Below are 25,836 nucleotides of genomic sequence, written 5' to 3' on the forward strand. Positions count from 1 at the left end.
CATGAAGGCACCACGGTGTCCTCTCGATGTGATTGGATGGAAATGAGAACGTACTGAGGTGGGCGGGGCCGGTCCACAGCCACATTGACGCAGGTTGTCCAGTAGATGGAGCTGTTTGACTTCCCGCTGTGAGTTTTATGTTTGGACCCTGGTGATGTGTTCGCTCGTTTTCAGGCCACTTCCGGTCCTGTCTCCGTGTGTTTTAAAAGTATTAAATACTCCCCCAATAAAGATGTCAGGAACCAGGCGGGAGTCCAGCTGACTGTCTGTCTGTCTGTCTGTCTCAGAGGACAGGGAGTCCAGCTGTCTGTCAATCAAACAGTGGATCACTTCCTGGTCTCATGAGGTCTTCAGGTCTACAGGGACCGTAACTGTGGTCCTGGTTCGGTTCTGGAGGACAATAACGACCCATTTAGTTGTTATTTAAAAAAGTTGTAAAAAAAAAAAAAAAAAAAAAAAAAAAAATTTGGTAGACGAATGAGGAATCATCTCAACAACACATGAAGACAGTGGTGATGTGAGCGTCAGTGAGGGTTCATGGTTTTGGACCAACAGAACCAGTTCACCCTCACACAGTAAAGATGGTTCTCCAGACTAGGTTCTGAGGACCTTCCCTGTTGGGTTGAGGTGAGTTGTTCAGGTTTCCTGGTTAATACCAGTTACAACATGTGAAGACCTCATCACAGGACAGAAAGGTTCTGGTTGTCAGACCGGCTCTGTTCTGGAATGGACCTGCTGCGGGACCTCAGACCGGCCCTCAGAATGGACCTCAGACTGGACATCAGAAGGAGCATCAGGAGGAGCATCAGGAGGAGCCCAATATGTCCACGCTGTCTGTCCTGCTGTCTGTCCCTGCAAACGGATGTTGGACGTTCACTCCTCCCTCCTGGTTCTGATGTCTCGGTTCTGCTGAGATTCTGATGCTTTTAAAGATCTCTGGTTTTAAGACAGCTGCAGTTTCAGAGCTGTTTGAGTTCCTGACCTCTGACCTGAAGGTTCTCCTCTGATTCTGGATCACTGCGGTCTGAATGACGGTCAGAGTGGACACATGGACCGATGGACAAATGGACACCCTTAACTAAACTCAGTTCTCTAAACTTGGTCTTCTAAACTCGGCCCTCTTCTACTAAACATGGTCGTCTTTAACTAAACTATAGTGCATTCTTAAAGTATTCACAGCGCTTCACTTTTTCCACATTTTGTTGTGTTACAGCTTTATTCCAAAATGGATTAAATTGTGGAAACAGGATACACCTGAGCTCAATTTTGAGTGTCATGGCAAAGGCTCTGAATACTTATGTATGTGCTTTTTTTTCATTTTTTCTCCTCTGATTCTGGATCACTGCAGTCTGAATGACGGTCAGAATGGACACCTGGACCGATGGACAGGACCTCAGAATGGACCTCAGACCGGACCTCAGACTGGACCTCAGAATGGACCTCAGACCGGACCGGACCTCAGACAGGACCTCAGACCGGACCTCAGAATGCACCTCAGACCGGACCTTAGACTGGACCTCAGAATGGACCACAGACCGGACCTCAGAATGGATCTCGGACCGGACCTCAGTCCGCACCTCAGAATGGACCTCAGAATGGACCTCGGACTGGACCTCAGACCGGACCTCAGACCGGACCTCAGACCGGACCTCAGACCGGACCTCAGAATGGATATCAGACCGGACCTCAGACCCGACCTCGGACAGGGCCTCAAAATGGACCTCAGACCGGACCTCAGAATGGACCTCAGACCGGACCACGGACCGGACCTCAGAATGGACCACAGATCGGACCTCAGAATGGACCACAGACCGGACCTCAGAATGGGCCTCGGACCGGACCTCAGAATGGACCTCAGGCCGGGCCTCGGACCAGACCTCAGAATGGACCTCAGAATGGACCTCGGACCAGACCTCAGAATGGACCTCAGAATGGACTACAGACCGGACCTCAGACCGGACCTCAGACCCAACCTTGGACCGGACCGCAGAATGAACCTCAGAATGGACCTCGGACTGGACCTCAGAATGGACTACAGACCGGACCTCAGACCGGACCTTAGACCGGACCTCAGAATGGCCTCGGACTAGACCTCAGAATGGACTACAGACTGGACCTCAGACCAGACCACGGACCGGACCTCAGAATGGACCTCAGACCGGACCACAGACCGGACCTCAGAATGGACCTCGGACCGGACCACGGACCGGACCTCAGAATGGACCACAGATTGGACCTCAGAATGGACCACAGACCGGACCTCGGACCGGACCTCAGACAGGACAGGAATTGGCACAGAAGGCTGTCTCTCCATCCATTTGTCCGTCTGTCCATTTGTCCGTCTGTCAGACCTCTTCGGGGTCCTGACCCTCAGTTTGGAAACTGCTGCTATAAACCTCAAGTAGTTTTCAAAATAAAAGTTTTTATATCATTCCCATTCTGAAGTTTTAGGTTTTGAACACACACAGCTCTGTCTCTCTCTCTCTCTCTCTCTCTCCTACTGGCACCAACCAGCCAATCAGAGAGCTCGGAGTACCCCCCCTATCCCCCTCCTCTACCTCTCGCTGCCAGTCCTCCTCCTCTCCTATCAGACACACACTCTCACACACACACACACACACACACACACACACACACACACACACACACACACACACACCGAGTCCGTCCGGACCGGGAAGGCTGCTGGATCCTCAGTCCGTCTGTCAGCATGGGGAGCGCTTGTTTCCCGCGGCTCGTGTGTTGGTGTCTCCTCCTCGTGAATACCGGCGGGGTGATGGGGGACGGCGGGGCGGCAGGTAAGAGATCCGCTCTGTCCTCACCGTGCACGGTACACCGAATACTTTCAGTCTGACCGGCAGACCGGGAGAGGAAGCTCCGGTCACACATAACCACCGGAGGTTTTAACTTTAGAACAGGACCACACGGGTTCTGTGGTACCGCTGAACCGTCCGGATCCGACGGAAGAACCGCGGCGGACTGATGAGGAAACTACAGGCAGACTGAATGTGTCTGCTGTCATTTCTTTAATAATTTTTAATCTGGTCGTTTACTGGAGTTTATTTATAGTTTATTTGTTGTTTATTTGGAGTTTACTTGTAGTTTATTGAGTTTATTTGGAGTTTATAGTTTATTTGGAGTTTATTTGTAGGTCACTTGGAGTTTACTTGCAGTTTACTTGGAGTTTACCTCTAGTTTATTTGGTGTTTAATTGGAGTTTATTTATAGTTTATTTTTAGTTCATTCGTATCTTATTTTGAGATTATTTGTAGTATATTTGTAGTTTATTTTATTTTTTTATTTTGAGTTTTTTTGTAGTTTATTTTAAGTTTAATTATAGTTTATTTTTAGTTCAGGAAGTTGGTCAGTGTCCCAGGAGGAGCATCAGGAGGAACATCAGGAGGAGCATCAGGAGGAGCATCAGGAGGAGCATCAGGAGGAGCCCAATATGTCCACGCTGTCTGTCCTGCTGTCTGTCCCTGCAAACGGATGTTGGACGTTCACTCCTCCCTCCTGGTTCTGATGTCTCGGTTCTGCTGAGATTCTGATGCTTTTAAAGATCTCTGGTTTTAAGACAGCTGCAGTTTCAGAGCTGTTTGAGTTCCTGACCTCTGACCTGAAGGTTCTCCTCTGATTCTGGATCACTGCGGTCTGAATGACGGTCAGAGTGGACACATGGACCGATGGACAAATGGACACCCTTAACTAAACTCAGTTCTCTAAACTTGGTCTTCTAAACTCGGCCCTCTTCTACTAAACATGGTCGTCTTTAACTAAACTATAGTGCATTCTTAAAGTATTCACAGCGCTTCACTTTTTCCACATTTTGTTGTGTTACAGCTTTATTCCAAAATGGATTAAATTGTGGAAACAGGATACACCTGAGCTCAATTTTGAGTGTCATGGCAAAGGCTCTGAATACTTATGTATGTGCTTTTTTTTCATTTTTTTTATTTTTAAAAAATTTGCAAAAATTTCAAAACAACTTTTTTCATGTTGTCATTGTGAGGTATTCTGTGTAGAATTTTTGTCCTCATTAACTAAACTTGGTCCTCTTTAACTAAACTTGGTCCTCTAAACTCAGTCATCTTGAATTAAACACGGTCCTCTAAACTTGGTCCCCTTTCACTAAACTCGGTCCCCTTTAACTAACCTCGGTCCTCTTTAATTAAAATCGGTCCTCTTTAACTAAACTCGGTCCCCTTTAACTAAACTTAGTCATCTTTAACTAAACTCACTCCTCTAAACTCAGTCATCTTGAATTAAACACGGTCCTCTAAACTTTGTCCTCTTTAACTAAACTCGGTCCCCTTCAACTAAACTCGGTCCCCTTTTCCTAAACTCCGTCCTCTTTAACTAAACTCCGTCTTTTTTAAGTAAACTCGGTCCTCCTCAACTAAAATCGGACCTCTTTTACTAAACGTTGTCCTACTTAACTAAACGTTGTCCTCTTTAACTAAACTCGGTTCGCTTTAACTAAACTCCATCCTCTTTAACTAAACGTTGTCCTCTTTAACTAAACTCGGTTCGCTTTAACTAAACTCCATCCTCTTTAACTAAACTTGGTCCTTTTTAACTAAACTCGGTCCTCCGAACTCTGTCCTCTAAACTCGGTCATCTTGAATTAAACATGGTCCTCGTTAACTAAACTTTGTCCTCTTTAACCAAACTCGGTCCCCTTTAACTAAACTTGGCACTCTTTAACTAAACTCGGTCGTCTAAACTCAGTCCTCTGAACTCAGTCATCTTGAATTAAACAGGGTCCTCTAAACTTGGTCCTCTTTAACTAAACTCGGGCCTCCGACCTCTGTCCTCTTTAACTAAAATCGATCATCTTGAATTAAACACGGTCCTCTAAACTTGGTCCTCATTAACTAAACTCGGTCCTCCTCAACTAAAATCGGACCTCTTTTACCAAACGTTGTCCTATTTAACTAAACTTGGTCCTCTTTAACTAAACTCGGTCCTCTCAACTCGGTCATCTTGAAGCAAACACGGTTCTCTAAACTTGGTCCTCATTAAATAAACTCGGTCCTCTAAACTCAGTCCTCTAAACTCGGTCATCTTGAATTAAACATGGTCCTCTAAACTCGGTCCTCTTTAACTAAACTTTGTCCTCTTTAACTAAAGTCGGTCCTCTTTAACTAAACTTTGTCCTCTTTAACCATACTTGGTCCCCTTTAACTAAACTTTGTCCTCTTTAACTAAAGTCGGTCCTCTTTAACTAAACTTTGTCCTCTTTAGCCATACCCGGTCCCCTTTAACTAAACTTGGCCCTCTTTAACTAAACTCGGTTCTCTAAACTCAGTCATCTAAACTCCGTCCTCTAAACTCGGTCATCTTGAATTAAACACGGTCTTCTACAATTGGACCTATTTTACTAAACGTTGTCCTATTTAACTAAACAATACAATAACTCGCCTCTGGCAAAATCCATCACAGTACAATAACACTGTTGACTGTGTTTCTTGGTTTGTTGTATATAATATATATAGATATATAATGTACTGTATATACTGTGCATTTTATATTTTATATTTATATTTTCTACTGCTATTTACTGCTATTTTATTGCTTTTCTATTATTCTATTCTATTCTATTCTATTCTATTCTATTATTTTATTCTATTATTTCTATTATTATCTTATTGTTTCTGTATGCTGCTGTAGCGAAAAAAATTTCCCCTCGGGGATTAATAAAGTAAATACCTACCTACCTACCTAAACCCGGTCCTCTTTAACTGAACTCGGTCCTTTTTAACTAAACTTTGTCCTCTTTAATCAAACTCGGTCCCCTTTAACTAAACTTGGTCCTCTTTAACTAAACTCGGTTCTCTAAACTCAGTCCTCTAAACTCGGTCATCTTTAACTAAACTCGGTCCCCTTTAACTAAACTCAGTCCTCTAAACTCAGTCCTCTAAACTCGGTCATCTTTAACTAAACTCAGTCCCCTTTAACTAAACTCGGTCCTCTAAACTCAGTCCTCTAAACTTGGCCATTTTTAACTAAACTCGGTCCCCTTTAACTAAACCTAGTCCTCTAAAGTCGGTCATCTTGAATTAAAAACCGTCTTCTACACTCGGTCCTCTTTAACTGAACTCAGTCCTCTAAACTTGGTCCTCTTTAACTAAAATCAGCCCTCTTTAGCTAAACTCGGTCCTCTTTAACTAAACTCGGCCCTCTTTAACTAAACTTGGTCATCTTTAACTAAACTTTGTCCACTTTAACCAAACTCTGTCCTCTTTAACTAAACTCCATCCTTTTTAACTAAACTCAGTCCTCCTCAACTAAAATCGGACCTCTTTTGCTAAACGTTGTCCTATTTAACTAAATTCGGTCCTCTTTAACTAAACTCGGTCCTCTTTAACTAAACTCAGTCCTCTTTAAAGCGTCATGGTACTGATCGAGATGATCAGAGCTTCATCATAATTATCATCATCAATGAAGAACCTCTCAGGTCTGACTAGATTTTGATGTTTTGATATTTTATGTGTGTGCAGAAGCAGACGAGTGTTCTGAGGGTTCAGATGACTGCCACATCGACGCCCTCTGCCAGAACACACCAAAGTCCTACAACTGCATCTGTAAGCCCGGCTACAAGGGAGACGGCAGGCAGTGTGAGGGTGAGTCCTCTTCTTAATCACATTGCTGGTGGCTGGTCCAGTGAGCCACAAACACTAGTAAACACAGACGGGTTGAGGTTCTGCTGTGGGACTGAAGTCCTCTGGACTGAGTGTATTTGAGTGTTGATATACCTGGAAGACATCCGTCCTCAGTCAGCTGGGAAATTAAACGTCAGTCGTCTCAAACACCTGCTGTTTCACACACACACACACACACACACACACACACACACACACACACACACACACACACACACACACACACACACACACACACACACAGATGTTCTACCATCTGTTGTGGCCAGTGAACTGTACTTCTAGTAGTCTGCTGGGGGAGCAGCATTGGAGCCGGAGACACCAACAGACTTAACAAACTGGTTAAGAAGGCCGGCTCCATCATCGGCTGCAATCTGGACAGTCTGGAAAAGGTGGTGGAGAGGAGGACGCTGAGGAAACTATTATCCATATTGGATAATCCTGACCACCCTCTCCACCTGCTGCAGGGACAGAGGAGGACGTTCTCCAAAAGACTCCTCCAGCTCCGCTGTCACAAGGACAGATACAGGAGATCATTCCTGATACAGGAGATCATTCCAGATACAGGAGATCATTCCAGATACAGGAGATCATTCCTGATACAGGAGATCATTCCTGATACAGGAGATCATTCCTGATACAGGAGATCATTCCTGATACAGGAGGTCATTCCTGATACAGGAGATCATTCCAGATACAGGAGGTCATTCCTGATACAGGAGATCATTCCAGATACAGGAGATCATTCCTGATACAGGAGATCATTCCAGATACAGGAGATCATTCCTGATACAGGAGGTCATTCCTGATACAGGAGATCATTCCAGATACAGGAGATCATTCCTGATACAGGAGATCATTCCAGATACAGGAGATCATTCCAGATACAGGAGATCGTTCCAGATACAGGAGATCGTTCCTGATACAGGAGATCATTCCTGATACAGGAGGTCATTCCTGATACAGGAGGTCATTCCTGATACAGGAGATCATTCCAGATACAGGAGATCATTCCTGATACAGGAGATCATTCCAGATACAGGAGATCATTCCAGATACAGGAGATCATTCCAGATACAGGAGATCATTCCTGATACAGGAGATCATTCCAGATACAGGAGATCATTCCTGATACAGGAGATCATTCCAGATACAGGAGATCATTCCTGATACAGGAGGTCATTCCTGATACAGGAGATCATTCCAGATACAGGAGATCATTCCTGATACAGGAGATCATTTCAGATACAGGAGATCATTCCAGATACAGGAGATCATTCCAGATACAGGAGATCGTCCCAGATACAGGAGATCGTTCCAGATACAGGAGATCGTTCCTGATACAGGAGATCGTTCCTGATACAGGAGATCATCCCAGATACAGGAGATCATTCCAGATACAGGAGATCATTCCAGATACAGGAGATCATCCCAGATACAGGAGATCATTCCTGATACAGGAGATCATTCCAGATACAGGAGATCATCCCAGATACAGGAGATCATTCCTGATACAGGAGATCATTCCAGATACAGGAGATCATTCCTGATACAGGAGATCGTTCCTGATACAGGAGATCGTTCCTGATACAGGAGATCGTTCCTGATACAGGAGATCATTCCAGATACAGGAGATCATTCCAGATACAGGAGATCATTCCTGATACAGGAGATCATTCCAGATACAGGAGATCATTCCAGATACAGGAGATCATTCCTGATACAGGAGATCATTCTTGCCGACCGCAATAAGACTGTACAATAACACTGTTGACTGTGTTTCTTGGTTGTTTGTATATAATATATGTCGATATATACTGTACTGTATATACTGTGCATTTTATATTTTATATTTTTACTGCTATTTTACTGCTATTTTATTGCTTTCTATTATTCTATTATTATCTTATTGCTTCTATATGCTGCTGTAGTGAAGAAATTTCCCCTCGGGGATTAATAAAGTCACTACCTAACCCAACCTAACCTAATACATGTTAGTACATGTTAGTACCAGGTTAATACAGGTTAATACATGTCAGTATCAGGTTAATACATGTTAGTGCCAGGTTAATACATGTTAATACATGCTAGTACCAGGTTAGTACAGGTTAATACATGTTAGTGCCAGGTTAGTACATGTCAGTACCAGGTTAGTAAATGTCAGTACCAGGTTAATACATGTCAGTACCAGGTCAGTACATGTTAATACCAGGTTAATACATGTTATCACCAGGTTAATACATGTCAGTAACAGGTTAGTACATGTTAGTACTGGGTTAATACAGGTTAATACATGTCAGTACCAGGTTAATACATGTCAGTACCAGATTAGTACAGGTTAGTACCAGGTTAATACATGTCAGTACCAGATTAGTACAGGTTAGTACCATGTTAATACAGGTTAATACAGTTTAATACGTCAGTACCAGGTGTGGACAGACGGACAGGAGACATTTTCTAAGAGCGTCTCTGAAGCTGCTCTCTGAGATCTGATGTGATTGTGAGAAACATCCTCTCTGCAGACTTCTGATACTGACGGCTTGTTATGGAAAAATGTGAACTTTTATCCCGGTGCTGTCGGATGAGGAGTGTGTGGGAGGAGCTGTGTTACTGCACGTGTGTGTATGTGTGTCCTGTTTATAGAAAGCTCTGTGAAGCTGTGAGCAGCTGTATGGTTCAGTGTTGAACACAGATAATTGTGATTAGAGGAGTCAAAGAGACTTTACTGTGTTTCAGTGTTGAAGGCAGAGATGCTCCAGGAGGTCTGGGAGACGAGCAGTGACATCCCTTCTGTTAAAGAATCATCTTAACATCAATATGAAATCCATATTATTGTCTGTATTTTGTCGTATTTGAACCAGACGTGTTCTAAAGTCCTGAAGGAGAGTATATTATCTCTGAAAGCTGATAAAGCATCAACGTTCATGTTTAGATTATTTCATATAAAAAGAGTGTTAACAAACACTGGATTGTGGCCACATTCTCTCAGCATGACGTCCTCTGAATTAGTAATACAAATAAAGCAGTTCCTGTTCCTATTTGATGGCTGCTTCCACCTGTTTCCATCACGTTCCAGCAGGTTCGCTAGTTTTAATGTTTTTCTCCTCGAATGGAGGAAAATAAAAATAAAATCAGAGCAGGAAGAGATTTTCAGGTGAAATATTCAATGTTGACCTGAACATCTCTGCCTGCTATTCTTTTATTGTTTGTTACCACAAAAACTCACCTTCAGAGTCACAGCTGTCTTCAGGACTAGCACCAGAATGGATCAGATTCCTTATTGATGGATGGGTTTTGGTCCTCTAGACTCAGAGCTGATTTCAACCGTTTGTTGTAAGAAGTCAGAAAAACTTTGTACAAAGTAGATTTTAAACTCTGGCTTCGTAAAACCAGTCTACAGATGGCAGCATGTCTTTGACAGCCGTCTACAGTTAGTGATGATTATCATCGTCTTTACAGAACAGAAGCAGCACATCCTTCTAATAAACTACAGCTTCATGATTTTTATTAAAAGATTGTAAAACATGAGAAAAGATTTGGTGATAGTTTGAGTCGGACAGAGAGGGAGACGGGTGGAAAGGGAGACGGAAGACGGGTGGAGAGAGAGACGGATGGAGAGGGAGATGGGTGGTAAGGGAGACAGGGGAGACGGGCGGAGAGGGAGACAGGGGAGACAGGTGGAAAGGGAGATGGGAGACGGGTGGAGAGAGACGGGTGGAAAGGGAGACAGGGGAGACGGGTGGAGAGGGAGACGGATGGAAAGGGAGACAGGGTAGATGGGTGGAGAGGGAAACGGGTGGAAAGGGAGACAGGGGAGACGGGCGGAAAGGGAGACAGGGGAGACGGGTGGAGAGAGAGATGGGTGGAAAGGGAGACAGGGGACACGGGTGGAGAGGGAGACGGATGGAAAGGGAGACAGGGGAGACGGGTGGAGAGGGAGACGGGTGGAAAGGGAGACAGGGGAGAAGGGTGGAGAGGGAAACGGGTGGAAAGGGAGACAGGGGAGACGGGTGAAAAGGGAGACAGGGGAGACGGGCGGAAAGGGAGACAGGGGAGACAGCAAGAGAGGGAGACGGAAGGATAGGGAGACAGAAAGAGAGAGAGACGGAAGGAGAGGGAGACGGATTGAAAAGGATACAGGGGAGACAGGTGGAGAGGGAGACGGAAGGAGAGGGAGACGAAAAGAGACGGAGACAGGTGGAGAGGGAGACAGGAGAGACGGGTGGAGAGGAAGACGGGTGTAAGGGGAGACGGATGGAAAGGGAGACAGAGGAGACGAGCGGAGAAGGAGACGGGTGGAAAGGGAGACAGGGGAGACGGCAAGAGAGGGAGACGGAAGGAGAGGGAGACAGAAAGAGAGAGAGACGGAAGGAGAGGGAGACGGATTGAAAAGGATACAGGGGAGACAGGTGGAGAGGGAGATGGAAGGAGAGGGAGACGAAAAGAGACGGAGACGGGTGGAGAGGGAGACAGGAGAGACGGGTGGAGAGGAAGACGGGTGTAAGGGGAGACGGATGGAAAGGGAGACAGAGGAGACGAGCGGAGAAGGAGACGGGTGGAAAGGGAGACAGGGGAGATGGGTGGAGAGGGAGACGGGTGGAAAGGGAGACAGGGGAGACGGGCGGAGAGAGAGACGGGTGGAGAGGGAGACAGAAAGAGAGGGAGACGGAGACGGAAGGAGAAGGAGACGGGTGGAAAAGGAGACAGGGGAGACAGATGGAGAGGGAGACAGACGGAGAGGGAGACAGAAGGAGAGGGAGACAAAAAGAGACGGAGACGGGTGGAGAGGAAGATGGGTGTAAGGGAAGACGGTTGGAGAGGGAGACGGTGCAGGTGGAGTGAGGGAGGTGAAAGACAGTTACTGCTCTCCTCACTGGCTCCCTGCAGACACAAATATACACTCCCTCGTCCCCTGTCTTCCTGTCTGCGTCCCCCCCAGGTTTTATATATATAGCCTCAGTGACCTCTTCATTTCACTGTCCAGTGATGATGGTGATGATGATGATGGTGGTGATGATGATGATGATGATGGTGGTGATGATGATGATGATGGTGGTGATGATGGTGGTGATGAAGGTGGTGATGGTGGTGATGAAGGTGATGGTGGTGGTGATGATGATGGTGGTGATGATGATGATAGTGGTGATGGTGGTGATGGTGGTGATGAAGGTGGTGATGATGATGATAGTGGTGATGGTGATGATGCTGGTGGTGATGAAGGTGGTGATGATGGTGATGATGATGATGGTGATGATGATGGTGGTGATGATGATGATAGTGGTGATGGTGGTGATGGTGGTGATGAAGGTGGTGATGATGATGATAGTGGTGATGGTGATGATGCTGGTGGTGATGAAGGTGGTGATGATGGTGATGATGATGGTGGTGATGATGATGATAGTGGTGATGGTGATGATGCTGGTGGTGATGAAGGTGGTGATGATGGTGATGATGATGATGGTGATGATAGTGATAGTGGTGATGGTGGTGATGGTGGTGATGAAGGTGGTGATGGTGGTGATGATGATGTAGGTGATGGTGGTGATGGTGGTGACTCCAAACTGTAGTCCTTTAGTACACACTGCTTCACCATCACACCTCTCAGTGTCTTCTTTCAATTCTTCTCATGAAATAGTGTTTGTGGTTCTTCAATATTCAGAATTTAAAACCTGCAGGAAGTGAAAGCAGCTCCACTCCCTTTCTCACTCTTCAGTTTGTGTGTGTGTGTGTGTATGTGTGTGTGTGTGTGTGTGTGTGTGTGTGTGTGTGTGTATGTGTGTGTGTGTGTGTGTGTGTGTGTGTGTGTGTGTGTGTGTGTGTCGGGGGTGGGGGGTCAGGTCCATCAGTGAAGGCCTCTAATTTACTTGATGAGACGTCGGGCATAAACATCTCCCTGATGATTATAAAATGAACACATGTGAGCGGAAGCAGGCGGTCTGAAGCTGTCAGATGTCAACAACAGCTCCGGGGCAGGAAGTGGCCCTGCTGGGTCCAGGTCGACCCGATGAAGCACCGCCCTCCTCTAATCTCTCTCTCTCTCTCTCACACACACACACACACACACACACACACACACACACACACACACACATCTGCACACTTCTACCCTCCTTCACATCCTCTCCTCTCCAACACGCACCACCACCCAAACACACGCTCCTCCTTACTGCCACATGAGCAGCAGGACCTCCAGCGGAGAGTGTGGAGTGTTCAGTGTGTTTAACGTACATCCTTCATCAGAATGAACTGAGTTCTTCTCACGTCTGGACGACGGCTGTCCAACACGCTGTGCTGTGATCCTGGGCTGACCACACAGCCTGTTGGATGCATTATGGGAAATGTACGACGCTGTGCGGGTCGGGAGATGTTTCAGAGTGTGTGTTTCTGCTGTGTTTGTTTCTGACAGTGTGTATCATCTGTGTGTGTGTGTGTGTGTGTTTGTTTCTGACAGTGTCTATCATCTGTGTGTGTGTGTGTGTGTGTGTGTGTGTGTGTGTGTGTGTGTGTGTGTGTGTGTGTTTCTGACAGTGTGTATCTGCTGTGTGTGTGTGTGTATGTGTTTCTGACAGTGTGTATCTGCTGTGTGTGTGTATGTGTTTCTGACAGTGTGTATCTGCTGTGTGTGTGTATGTGTTTCTGACAGTGTGTATCTTCTGTGTGTGTGTGTGTATGTGTTTCTGACAGTGTGTATCTGCTGTGTGTGTGTGTATGTGTGTTTCTGACTGTGTATCTGCTGTGTGTGTGTGTGTGTGTGTATGTGTATGTGTTTCTGACTGTATCTGCTGTGTGTGTGTGTGTGTGTGTGTGTGTATGTGTATGTGTTTCTGACTGTATCTGTTGTGTGTGTGTGTGTGTGTGTGTGTGTGTGTATGTGTTTCTGACAGCGTGTATCTGCTGTGTGTGTGTGTGTTCACACTGGCAGCATGTTTGCGCATACTAGTAGATGTTGCAGTGAATGTGGATGGACAGATGGACGGACAGACTGTGGAATGAAATGCTACAGGTGACTTTGTATTGATCAAATGGACATCATATTGACCTAAAGACCAGCTGGTGGTGGTCGTGGGGGTGGTGGTGGTGGTGGTGGTGGTACTACATGTTTTTAAGTGTAACAGTGTGACCACACACACATGAATACACGCAGTAATACACGCACACAAACACAGTTGGGGGTTTGGTGTCCTGCTCGAGGACACTTCAACTCTGAATGTTTTGTCCTTGATGGCCTGCTCCTCCTTCAGCTCCTCCCACTCCCCACAGACCCATGCAACCCCCCACAGCTCCTCCCACCCTTACAGCTCCTTACAACACAGTTCTCCTGTGTAATTGATCAGAGTTGGCAGATTGTAGCTGACTGAATAACAAAGCTTCTTTATTTCTCTTTGAGAACAACTCTGATAAACTGTCATGATGTTTTAATTTCACTTTATTATTTTGAGAAGTTGGGACAAAAGATGAAATATGGACCATTTCTCAGTTGATCAGTGAACTAATAAATTAGCACATTAACCAAATACATAAATGAGTCATTACAAACAACGTGCTGAGTTTAATCTGACATTATTAGTTAAAGTGTTTCAGCAGAACAAACTCTTTTATCTTTCAGACACGGACGAGTGTGAGAACGACTACAACGGCGGCTGTGTCCACGAATGCATCAACATACCAGGAAACTACAGGTGCACCTGCTACGATGGATTCATGCTGGCCCACGATGGACACAACTGTCTGGGTAAGAACTGCTTCCTCCTCCGGGGCTCTGATCTCTGGAGGTGACAGAGAGACACTTCAAATATCCAACATATCCAATGTCCACAACATCATCTGGAGCTGTCCTTGTTTACTCAGAGACTCACTGACACATTAGTACAGAGAATATCTCCACAAATAAACACTGACACTGTTTCTTTCTGTGTTTGATTTCATCTGTTAGTCTACATGTTCATCTGTGAGCACTTATTGAGGAGTGTTTATGGAGTGTTACATATTGTTTTATGATGTGTACAACCCCGATTACAAAAAAGTAGTGACTGTTTAAAATGTAAATAAAATGGAAGGCAATGATTTGCCAAACTAATGTTTTATAGAAAATAGACCAAAGACAACATATCAAATGTTGAAACTGAGACATTTTATTGTTTTATGAAAAATATAATCTCATTTTGAATCTGATGCAGCAGCACGTCTCTATAAAGTTGTTCCAGGAGCATTAATGCTTCCTTCCAGATGTTCAAGCTACCCATGCCATGTGCACTAATGCATCCCTGTACCATCACAGATGCTGGCTTTAGAACTGAGCTGATAACAAGCTGGATGGTCCCTCTCCTCTTTAACCTGGAGGATGCAGCGTCCATGATTTCCAAACAGAATCTCAGATTGTGATCCATCAGACCTCAGGACAGTTGTCCACTTCACCTCAGTCCATCTTCAATGATCTCGGTCCAGAGAAGGCGGCGGTGTTTCTGGATCATGTTTCTATCTGGTTTCTTCTTTGGAGAGTTTTAACATCATTTGTGGACGCAGCGATGAACTGTGTTCACAGACGATGGTTTTCACAAGTGTTCCTGAGCCCATGCAGTGATTTCCACTCCAGAATAGTGTGTTTTTAATGCAGTGCTGCCTGAGGGCCCGAAGATCACCACCATCCAATATTGGTTTCCAGCCTTGTCCCTTGTGTTCAGAGATTTCTCCAGATTCTCTGAATCTTTTAATGATATTATGAACCGTAGACGATGAAATCCACTAATTCTTTGTAGTTTTACGTTGAGGAACATTATTCTTAGATTGTTGAACTATTTTCCAACACAGTCTTTCAGAGTGGTGAACCTCTCCCCATCTTCACTGCTGAGAGACTCTGCCTCTCTGAAATCATCTTTTTATATCCAATCATGTTACTGATCTGTTGCCATGGTAACCTGATTAGTTGTCAGATGTTCCACCAGGTAGTTTTTAGTGTTACACAACTTTTCCAGTCTTTTGTTGATCCTGTCACAACTTTTTAGAGACATGTTGCTGCCATCAAATTCAAAATGAGCAGATATTTTACATTAAAAAAAAATAAAGCTTCCCAGTTTCAACATTTTATATGTTGTCTTTGGTCTATTTTTAATTTAATATGAGTTTATGTGATCTACAAATCATCACATTCTGTTTAATTTACATTTTACACATACTCACTACTTTTTCGGAAACAAGGTTGTAGTTGTGGTGTGTTTATGCAGCCGCCTCATATAATGTATGTGGACAGTTACATCCGTGTGTCACCGTGTGTTGTGGTAATCGTGTATAAAGAGGTTTGAGTTTGGTGGGATTTCTCCTTACGTGTTTTGCTGCTAAATCCTTGAAGTGTTATCAGCGGCTCCGTATGGCTCAGAGAGGAAACCAGTCTGTCTGAGTTTAACCGCAACATTTTATTAGAAGCTGAAGTGCTGCTAATTAAAAGTGGGTTACTGAGTTCAGACGAAGCAGTAAAGATCCGTCGTCACAGTGCACACGGTGTGCTACTTTCCTCCTTTATTTTATGATTCGTTCTGTTGTCTGTCTTTTATTTCCTTCAACTTTAAGTTTCTTATCTTCTCTTTCCTTCTATCAGTTTTTTTTCCATCCGCTGCCTTTGTTTCATTCATCTTTTCCTTCTTCTCTGCTTCCTCCATCTTGATTTTCTGTCTCTACCTTCTTCCTTCCCTTTGTTCTATCCTTCCATCTTTCACTATGTCCTTCATGTCTAAATATTTACCATCTTTTTTCCTTTCTTCTTTTCTTGTTCACTTCATCTCTACTGTTTGTTCTTTTGATTCAAACTGAATTTGAATCCCATTATTTAATTTGTACTATTGAAGAACTGCATTAAGAGACTCAATCTGAAAAGCATAAATTTAAATTCAACTCATTAGTTTGAAATTGAATTTTAGTAAACGGAATGCGATATTAGGAGCTTGAACTCTTTGCTAGATTACTAAACCAGATGAGGAGATGAAAACACTTTTCAATTGTTTCCTCTTTGTGTCATTTAATTTAATTTGAAGTTAACCTGAGACTCTTTTATATTTTCTGGCTGAGATCAGCTGCTGCATCATGACGCTCCAACTGACTTAATCACATCCAGTTAAATAGACAAGAGTCAGCTTCATGTTTATGTCATGAACTCAATCAGAAGGTTGTTCCAATTATTAATGTAAGAAGGATTCAATACATAGAACATCATCGACCTGTCAGAGGGTTCTGGATCGATCTGTTCATGTGTCTCTGAACACTGAAGTATCCCTCCATCATCTGAGCTGCAGTTACACCTGGTCTGAGCTGTACAAAAATGTCAATGTAGCTAGGTTTGAAATGCAGCTGCTCTGTTGCAGGTACAAAAACCCAGAGAGTCCTTGAATCCTTGAAACGCAGAAAAGAAACATGACCTACTGCAGTGAAAAATCCAATATTCCCTCTTCAAGTGTGGTGCGGTAAAAGTAGCTGTAAAGTAAACATACAAATACCTGAAAACTCTAGTTTCTGATCAAGTCTGTTTGTATCACTGTTTCAGTTCCACCAGTTCAGAGTGGATTTGATCTGCTGATGTGTTTCCTGCTGGCTGTTGGAGGTTGGCTCCTCCTCCTCCCTTTCCTCTTCTTCCTCTTCTTCCTCCTTCTCCTCCCCTTCCTTCTCCTCCTCCTCCTAACATGTAATATGGTCAGTCAAACTGAGGCTTCTAGAATTATTACAAATATATTGTCTGATAGATATTAGATAAAACTCTGACATTTAGATTTATCTGGAACTAAACAATAACAATAAATAAAGGAGCAGAGCTCTGCTGTTAGCATTTAGCTTCCAGTTCCTTCCACATCACAACGACGTCCCTGTTCATCCTGCAGACTCTGCTTCTCTTTCCACACCAGGAACTACACAAGTCCATGAACCACTGGTTTACTTTGTACGGGGGATTGAACTGATGTGTTTCAGTCAGCTAATGCTTGGTGGGTTGTCGTTGTGCTTCAGACAGCTGGAGGTTGATTTTAAGAAAGCAGCTGGTTTGCAGCAGGACAGCAGTACATCTGTTTCTGTTGTTCCTGGTTTAGGAATGAAACAGTTGAATTTCACTTTCATAATTTCATAAAACAAGAGGGCCTCTTGGAGCTGACTGGGGAAGAGGTTGTACTTCAGGCTATATTTCAGGCTGTACATCAGATTGTACTTCAGGCTGTAATTCAAGCTGTACTTCAGATTGTACTACAGGCTGTACTTCAGGTTGTACTTCAGGTTGTTCTTCAGGCTGTTCTTCAGGCTGTACTTCAGGTTGTACTTCAGGTTGTTCTTCAGGCTGTACTTCAGGCTGTACTTCAGGTTGTACTTCAGGTTGTTCTTCAGGCTGTACTTCAGGCTGTACTTCAGGTTGTACTTCAGGTTGTTCTTCAGGCTGTACTTCAGGCTGTACTTCAGGCTTTACTTCAGGCTGTACTTCTTGGTGTACTTCAGGTTGTACATTGGGCTGTACTACAGGCTTTCCTTCAGGATTTACTGAAGGTTGTACTTCACATTGTACTTCAGGCTGTACTTCAGGCCGTACATCAGGCTTTCCTTCAGGTTTTACTTCAGGATTTACTGAAGGTTGTACTTCACATTGTACTTTGGGCTGTACTTCAGGATGCATTCAGGTTGTATTTCAGGTTATACTTCAGGCTGTACATCAGGTTGTAATTCAGGCTGTACTTCGGGCTGTACATCAGGCTGTACGTCAGGCTGTTCTTCAGGTTGTACTTCAGGCTGTACTTCGGGCTGTACTATAGGCTTTATTTCAGATTTTTCTTCAGGATGTACTCAAGGTTGTACTTCAGGCTGTACTTCTGGCTGCATGTCAGGTTGTACTTCAGGTTGTACTTTAGCATGTACTAAAGGTTGTTCTTCAGGTTGCATTTCAGTTTGTACTTCAGGCTGTACTTCAGGTTCTACCTTAGGTTGTACTTCAGTCTGTACTTCAACCTGTACTTCAGGCTGTACTTCAGGTTGTACTTCAGGCTGTACTTTGGGCTGTACTATAGGCTTTACTTCAGATTTTTCTTCAGGATGTACTCAAGGTTGTACTTCAGGATGTACTACAGGCTGTAGTTCAGGCTGTATATCAGGTTCTAATTCAAGCTGTATTTCGGGCTGTATTTGAGATTGTACTTCAGGCTGTATTCAGGTTTTACTTCAGGTTGGACGTTGGGCTGTTCTTCAGGTTTTCTTCAGGCTGTACCTCAGGCTGTACTTCAGGTTGTACTACAGGCTGTACTTCAGGTTGTACGTCGGGCTGTACTTCTGGCTGTATTTGAGGTTGTACTTCGGTCTGTACTTCAGGCTGTATATCAGGTTCTAATTCAAGCTGTATTTCGGGCTATATTTGTGATTGTACTTCAGGGTGCATTCAGGTTTTACTTCAGGCTGTACATCAGGTCGTAATTCAAGCTGTACTTTGGGCTGTTTTTGAGGCTGTACTTCAGGCTGTACTGTGAGCTGTACTTCAGGTTCTACTTTAGGTTGTACTTCAGTCTGTACTTCAACCTGTACTTCAGGTTGTACTTCAGCCTGTACTTCAGCCTGTACTACAGGCTGTACTTCAGGTTGTACTTCAGGTTGTTCTTCAGGCTGTACTTCAGGCTGTACTTCAGGTTGTACTTCAGGTTGTTCTTCAGGCTGTACTTCAGGCTGTACATCAGGCTTTCCTTCAGGTTTTACTTCAGGATTTACTGAAGGTTGTACTTCACATTGTACTTTGGGCTGTACTTCAGGATGCATTCAGGTTGTATTTCAGGTTATACTTCAGGCTGTACATCAGGTTGTAATTCAGGCTGTACTTCGGGCTGTACATCAGGCTGTACGTCAGGCTGTTCTTGAGGTTGTACTTCAGGCTGTACTTCGGGCTGTACTATAGGCTTTACTTCAGATTTTTCTTCAGGATGTACTCAAGGTTGTACTTCAGGCTGTACTTCTGGCTGCATGTCAGGTTGTACTTCAGGTTGTACTTTAGCATGTACTAAAGGTTGTTCTTCAGGTTGCATTTCAGTTTGTACTTCAGGCTGTACTTCAGGTTCTACTTTAGGTTGTACTTCAGTCTGTACTTCAACCTGTACTTCAGGCTGTACTTCAGGTTGTACTTTGGGCTGTACTATAGGCTTTACTTCAGATTTTTCTTCAGGATGTACTCAAGGTTGTACTTCAGGCTGTACTTCTGGCTGCATGTCAGGTTGTACTTCAGGTTGTACTTTAGCATGTACTAAAGGTTGTACTTCAGGTTGTTCTTCAGGCTATACTTCAGGCTGTACTTCAGGTTGTACTTCAGGTTGTTCTTCAGGCTGTACTTCAGGCTTTACTTCAGGCTGTACTTCTTGGTGTACTTCAGGTTGTACATTGGGCTGTACTACAGGCTTTCCTTCAGGTTTTACTTCAGGATTTACTGAAGGTTGTACTTCACATTGTACTTCAGGCTGTACTTCAGGCCGTACATCAGGCTTTCCTTCAGGTTCTACTTCAGGATTTACTGAAGGTTGTACTTCACATTGTACTTTGGGCTGTACTTCAGGATGCATTCAGGTTGTATTTCAGGTTATACTTCAGGCTGTACATCAGGTTGTAATTCAGGCTGTACTTCGGGCTGTACATCAGGCTGTACGTCAGGCTGTTCTTCAGGTTGTACTTCAGGCTGTACTTCGGGCTGTACTATAGGCTTTACTTCAGATTTTTCTTCAGGATGTACTCAAGGTTGTACTTCAGGCTGTACTTCTGGCTGCATGTCAGGTTGTACTTCAGGTTGTACTTTAGCATGTATTAAAGGTTGTTCTTCAGGTTGCATTTCAGTTTGTACTTCAGGCTGTACTTCAGGTTCTACTTTAGGTTGTACTTCAGTCTGTACTTCAACCTGTACTTCAGGCTGTACTTCAGGTTGTACTTCAGGCTGTACTTTGGGCTGTACTATAGGCTTTACTTCAGATTTTTCTTCAGGATGTACTCAAGGTTGTACTTCAGGCTGTACTTCTGGCTGCATGTCAGGTTGTACTTTAGCATGTACTAAAGGTTGTTCTTCAGGTTGCATTTCAGTTTGTACTTCAGTCTGTACTTCAGGTTCTACTTTAGGTTGTACTTCAGTCTGTACTTCAACCTGTACTTCAGGCTGTACTTCAGGTTGTACTTCAGCCTGTACTTCAACCTGTACTTCAGGTTGTACTTCGGGTTGTACTTCAGTCTCTACTTCAGGATGTACTACAGGCTGTAGTTCAGGCTGTACTTCAGGTATTACTTCATACTGTACTTCAGGCTGTATTTCAGAATGTATTAAAGGTTGTTCTTCAGGTTGTACGTCGGGCTGTACTTCTGGCTGTATTTGAGGTTGTACTTCGGTCTGTACTTCAGGCTGTATATCAGGTTCTAATTCAAGGTGTATTTCGGGCAGTATTTGAGATTGTAGTTCAGGCTGTATTCAGGTTTTACTTCAGGTTGGACGTTGGGCTGTTCTTCAGGTTTTTCTTCAGGCTGTACCTCAGGCTGTACTTCAGGTTGTACTACAGGCTGTACTTCAGGTTGTATTTGAGGTTGTACTTCGGTCTGTACTTCAGGCTGCATATCAGGTTCTAATTCAAGCTGTATTTCGGGCTGTATTTGTGATTGCACTTCAGGTTGTATTCAGGTTATACTTCAGGCTGTATTCAGGTTTTACTTCAGGCTGTACATCAGGTTGTAATTCAAGCTGTACTTTGGGCTGTTTTTGAGGCTGTACTTCAGGCTGTACTGTGAGCTGTACTTCAGGCTGTAATTCAAGCTGTGCATCAGGCTGTACTTCAGGTTGTACTGTAAGCTGTACTTCAGGTTTTACCTCAGGTTGTACTTCAGGTTGTACTTCAGGCTGTATTTCAGCTTGTACTTCAGGCTGTATTTCAGCTTATACTTAATGTTGTACTTCTGGTTTATTTTCAGGTTGTACAAATGGCTCTATTTAAGGGTTTACTTCAGGCTAAACTTCAGGTTGTACATTGGGCTGTACTTCAGGTTGTATTTCAGGTTTTACTTCGGGTTGTAATTTAGCCTGCACTTCAGGTTTTACTTCAGGCTGTACTTCAGGTTGTAATTCAAACTGTACTTCGGGCTGTATTTGATATTGTACTTCAGACTGTATTCAAGTTTTACTTCAGGCTGTACTTCAGGTTGTAATTCAAGCTGTACTTTGGGCTGTATTTGAGGCTGTACTTCAGGCTGTACTGTGAGCTGTACTTCAGGCTGTAATTCAGGCTGTACTTCAGGTGGTAGGTTGCTGCGTGGGATCGGTCTATTTTCAGAGAGGATATCCGACACTGCAGACAGCGTTCCTGCGTATTGACTCATGGAGAGCAGACTGTCACCAGCCTCTCTCATTCTTTATGTAAACTGTCGGCACTTACTATGGAGCTAAATAGTTCCCTGTGATGCAGAGGAACCGTTAAACAGAGGAACCGTATAAACAGAGGAACCGTATAAACAGAGGAAAAGCAGACTGACACGTCAGCCTGATGTCAAACCACAAATTGCAGCTTTGTCAAGAACAAGAACATTGTTTGTTATCATGTCTCACTGTCAAGTGTCTCAATCAGCAGGAGATTTACACACGCACGCACGCACGCATGCAGACACAGAGACAAACACACACACACACACACACACACAAATGAACACACACGCACGCACACACACACACACACACACATGATGAATTGTCATAACACTGGATCAGCTGTGATGAGTTCTTAGAAGGAATTTAAAGCCTCACGTCTGTCAGATTGTTGCTTTCTGTGACTCATCAGTCGTAGCTGAAGATCTGTGACATCAGTCACAGATCTCTGGTCCAGATGTCCTCCTGTCCTCCACCTCCTGTGTCTGTCCTCCTGTCTCCCACGTCCTGTATCTGTCCTTCTTTCCTCCTCCTCCTGTGTCTGTCCTCCTGTCTTCCACCTCTTGTATTTGTTGTCATGTCCTCCACTTCCTATGTCTGTCCTCCTGTCCTCCACCAACAGATGCAGGACATGAAGTAAAACAAACTCAGCAGACGTTGAGAGGACAGTGGACATGGACACATTGAGTCCAGCTGTGTCCCTGCCAAAACCAAATAAATAAAGTCCAAATCAAAAGGAGGAGTGGAACCAAAGTGGGCCGCTGTGTAATCAGAGCACCGTCTCTTGTTGACATCTGGAGGACGATGGAGGGACGTCCTGCAGGCTAACTGATGTCTTTTTTTTAACCAGTTTTCCACAGTTTGTCCATCGGGTTCAGAGACCTGAACCAGAGAGACCTGAACCAGAGACCTGAACCAGAGATCTGAACCAGAGATCTGAACCAGAGACCTGAACCAGATAACTGAACCAGAGACCTGAACCAGAGACCTGAACCAGAGAGACCTGAACCAGAGATCTGAACCAGAGAGATCTGAACCAGAGATCTGAACCAGAGACCTGAACCAGAAAGATCTGAACCAGAGACCTGAACCAGAGATCTGAACCAGAGATCTGAACCGGAGAGACCTTAACCAGAGACCTGAACCAGAGAGATCTGAACCAGAGAGACCTGAACCAGAGAGACCTGAACCAGAGAGACCTGAACCAGAGATCTGAACCAGAGACCTGAACCAGAGAGATCTGAACCAGAGAGACCTGAACCAGAGACCTGAACCAGAGACCTGAACCAGAGATCTGAACCAGAGACCTGAACCAGGTCAGGTGTGATTGGCTGGGCCGTTCTAGCAGCTTTATTTTCTTTCTCTGAAACCAATGAGAGTTTCCTTGGCTGTGTTTGGGATCATTGTCCTGCTGAAATGTCCACCCTCGTTTCATCTTCATCATCCTGGTGGATGGCAGCAGATTTTTATCAAGAATGTCTCGGTACATTTTTCCATTCATCCTTCCTTCAATTCTGTGAAGTTTTCCAGTAGCGTATGTTGAAAGCAGCTCACACCATGATGTTCCCACCTCCAGACTTTACTGTTGGTATGGCGTTGTTAGGGTGATGTGCAGTGTTGTCCTCCTAACATGGTGTATTATGGCATCCAAAGAGTTAATTTTGCTCTCAACTGACCAGACTATATTCTCCCAGTATTTCACAGGCTTGTCCAAATGTTGTGCAGCAAACTTTAAACGAGCTTCAACATGCTTTTTCTTCAGCGATGGAGTCTTGCGTGGTGAGCGTGCAGACAGGCCGTGGTGGCGGTTGAGTACATTACTTATTGTTTTCTTTGAAACAACTGTACCTGCTACTTCCAGTTCTTTCTGAAGCTCTCCATAAGGGTCCTTGTCTCTTGGACAACTCTTCTGATAATTCTTTTCACTCCTCTGTCATAAATCTTGTGAGGAGCACCTGGTCGTGGCCAGTTTATGGTGAAATGATGTTCTTTCCACTCCAGGATTACGGCCTCAACAGGGCTCACTGGAACATTCAGAAGTTTAGAAATGCGTCTGTAACCAACGCCATCAGTATGTTTTGCAACAATAAGGTTGTGAAGGTCTTGAGAGCTCTTTGGTTTCACCCATCATGAGATGTTTCTTGTGTGACACCTTGGTAATGAGACACCTTGTTATAGGTCATCAGTTGGGACTGAACCAGCTGATATTAATTTGCACTGATAAGGGACCGGATCACTTTCTATTTACTGACAGATTTCAGCTGTTGTCTTTTTCACCTCCCTTTCTTCATGTGTCCCATACTTTTTTCCTGTGTCATTTCACATTATTACACATAACTTAATTTCTGAACTTATTTGTTTTCAAAGCATGGAGCTGATTGAAAGAATCCCAAGAGTGTGCAAAACTGTCATCAAAGCAAAAGGTGGCTACTTTGAAGAATGTAAAATATAAAACATATTCTGGTTTGTTTAACACTTTTTTGTTTACCACATAATTCCACATGTTCCTTCATAGTTTAAATGTCTTCAATATTAATCTACAATGTAGAAAAAAATAAGAATAATGAAAAACCATTGAATGAGAAGGTGTGTCCAAACTTTTGACTGGTACTGTATATATATTAACACACATACACACACATATACATATATACACTAACACACATATACACTAACACATACATATATATATATACGCACACACACACACACACACATATATACACAAACACAAATATACATATATAAATTAAAAAACATATATACATGGGCCAGTCTAGACAGTCTAACACTAGTCTAACACCAGTCTAACACCAGTCTAACACCAGTCTAACACCAGTCTAACAGCAATCTAACTCCAGTCTAACACTAGTCTAACAGTAGTCTAACACTAGTCTAACAGTAGTCTAACACCAGTCTAACACCAATCTAACAAGACATTTCAGTTCGTCTCGCTGAGACGTCGCACACATCGTCCAACATGTCGAAGTCAGAACTTTAACCTCCTAAATCATGGCTCAGTTATGTTGTTTTCTTGTGTATACAACACACACAACATGCAACATGCATAACACACAAAACACACTGTATGTGTACGTGTGTGTGTGTGTGTGTGTGTGTCTGATAGTAAATATATACAGCTCTGAAAAAAATGAAGAAACCAATCCAAATTGTTCTTAAATCAGCATCTCTACATGTACGGCAGCCGTTCCATTCCAGTGTCTGTTGAATTCCAATACAGGAACACCTGATTCTACTTGATGAGGTACTGATCAGGTGAACACCTGATTCTATTTAATGAGGTACTGATCAGGTCATCACCTGATTCTACTTGATGAGGTACTGACCAGGTGATCACCTGATTCTATTTAATGAGGTACTGATCAGGTCATCACCTGATTCTACTTAATGAGGTACTGACCAGGTGATCACCTGAACCAGATCTGATTTAATGAAGAAAAGTATAACAACCAGTGCTGTGGTCATCATTGTCCTCTTACAATAGGACCAGCTGGATGGCAGAAATGGTGCTCGTAGTACCTTCAAAGTAATTGGAATAAAAAAAAGTGACTATTGACCAAAAGCGTAAAAAAGAAAAGTTGTGAGTGAGGAAAAGTAGGGTTGAATCCTGGTTTTACTGTCAGAGGGACACAGTGAGCGTCAGGCTGCTTCCATCCTTCAAATGTCAAAGACGACGGTTCATGAGAACGAGGTCAAGCAGCAGACATTAGGGACAACAAAGCTACAGACATTAGGGACAACAAAGCTACAGACATTAGGGACAACAAAGCT

At 43.9% G+C, this 25,836-nt stretch overlaps 1 protein-coding gene across 4 annotated transcripts in view; it reads left to right on the top strand.

The window, feature by feature from the left end:
- Positions 1 to 2,592: 2,592 nt before the first annotated feature.
- The window catches only part of scube1 (signal peptide, CUB domain, EGF-like 1), a 155,635-nt gene continuing 132,391 nt past the window's right edge, over positions 2,593 to 25,836 (top strand). For 2 of the 4 annotated variants that reach the window (XM_069156320.1, XM_069156318.1), the window contains exons 1-3: positions 2,628 to 2,798; positions 6,501 to 6,623; positions 14,269 to 14,394. In XM_069156320.1, coding sequence (XP_069012421.1) covers positions 2,711 to 2,798; positions 6,501 to 6,623; positions 14,269 to 14,394 — 337 coding nt within the window. In that variant the 5' untranslated portion in view covers positions 2,628 to 2,710. Of the gene's footprint in view, positions 2,799 to 6,500; positions 6,624 to 14,268; positions 14,395 to 23,076; positions 23,361 to 25,836 lie in introns of those variants that run through there. The other 2 variants (XM_069156325.1, XM_069156321.1) reach the window with 2 other exon arrangements.

This window comes from Embiotoca jacksoni, unplaced genomic scaffold, assembly GCF_022577435.1.
Source record: "Embiotoca jacksoni isolate LCO1_2020_lvr unplaced genomic scaffold, fEmbJac1.0.p SCAF_21, whole genome shotgun sequence".
NCBI classification, from domain to species: domain Eukaryota; kingdom Metazoa; phylum Chordata; class Actinopteri; family Embiotocidae; genus Embiotoca; species Embiotoca jacksoni.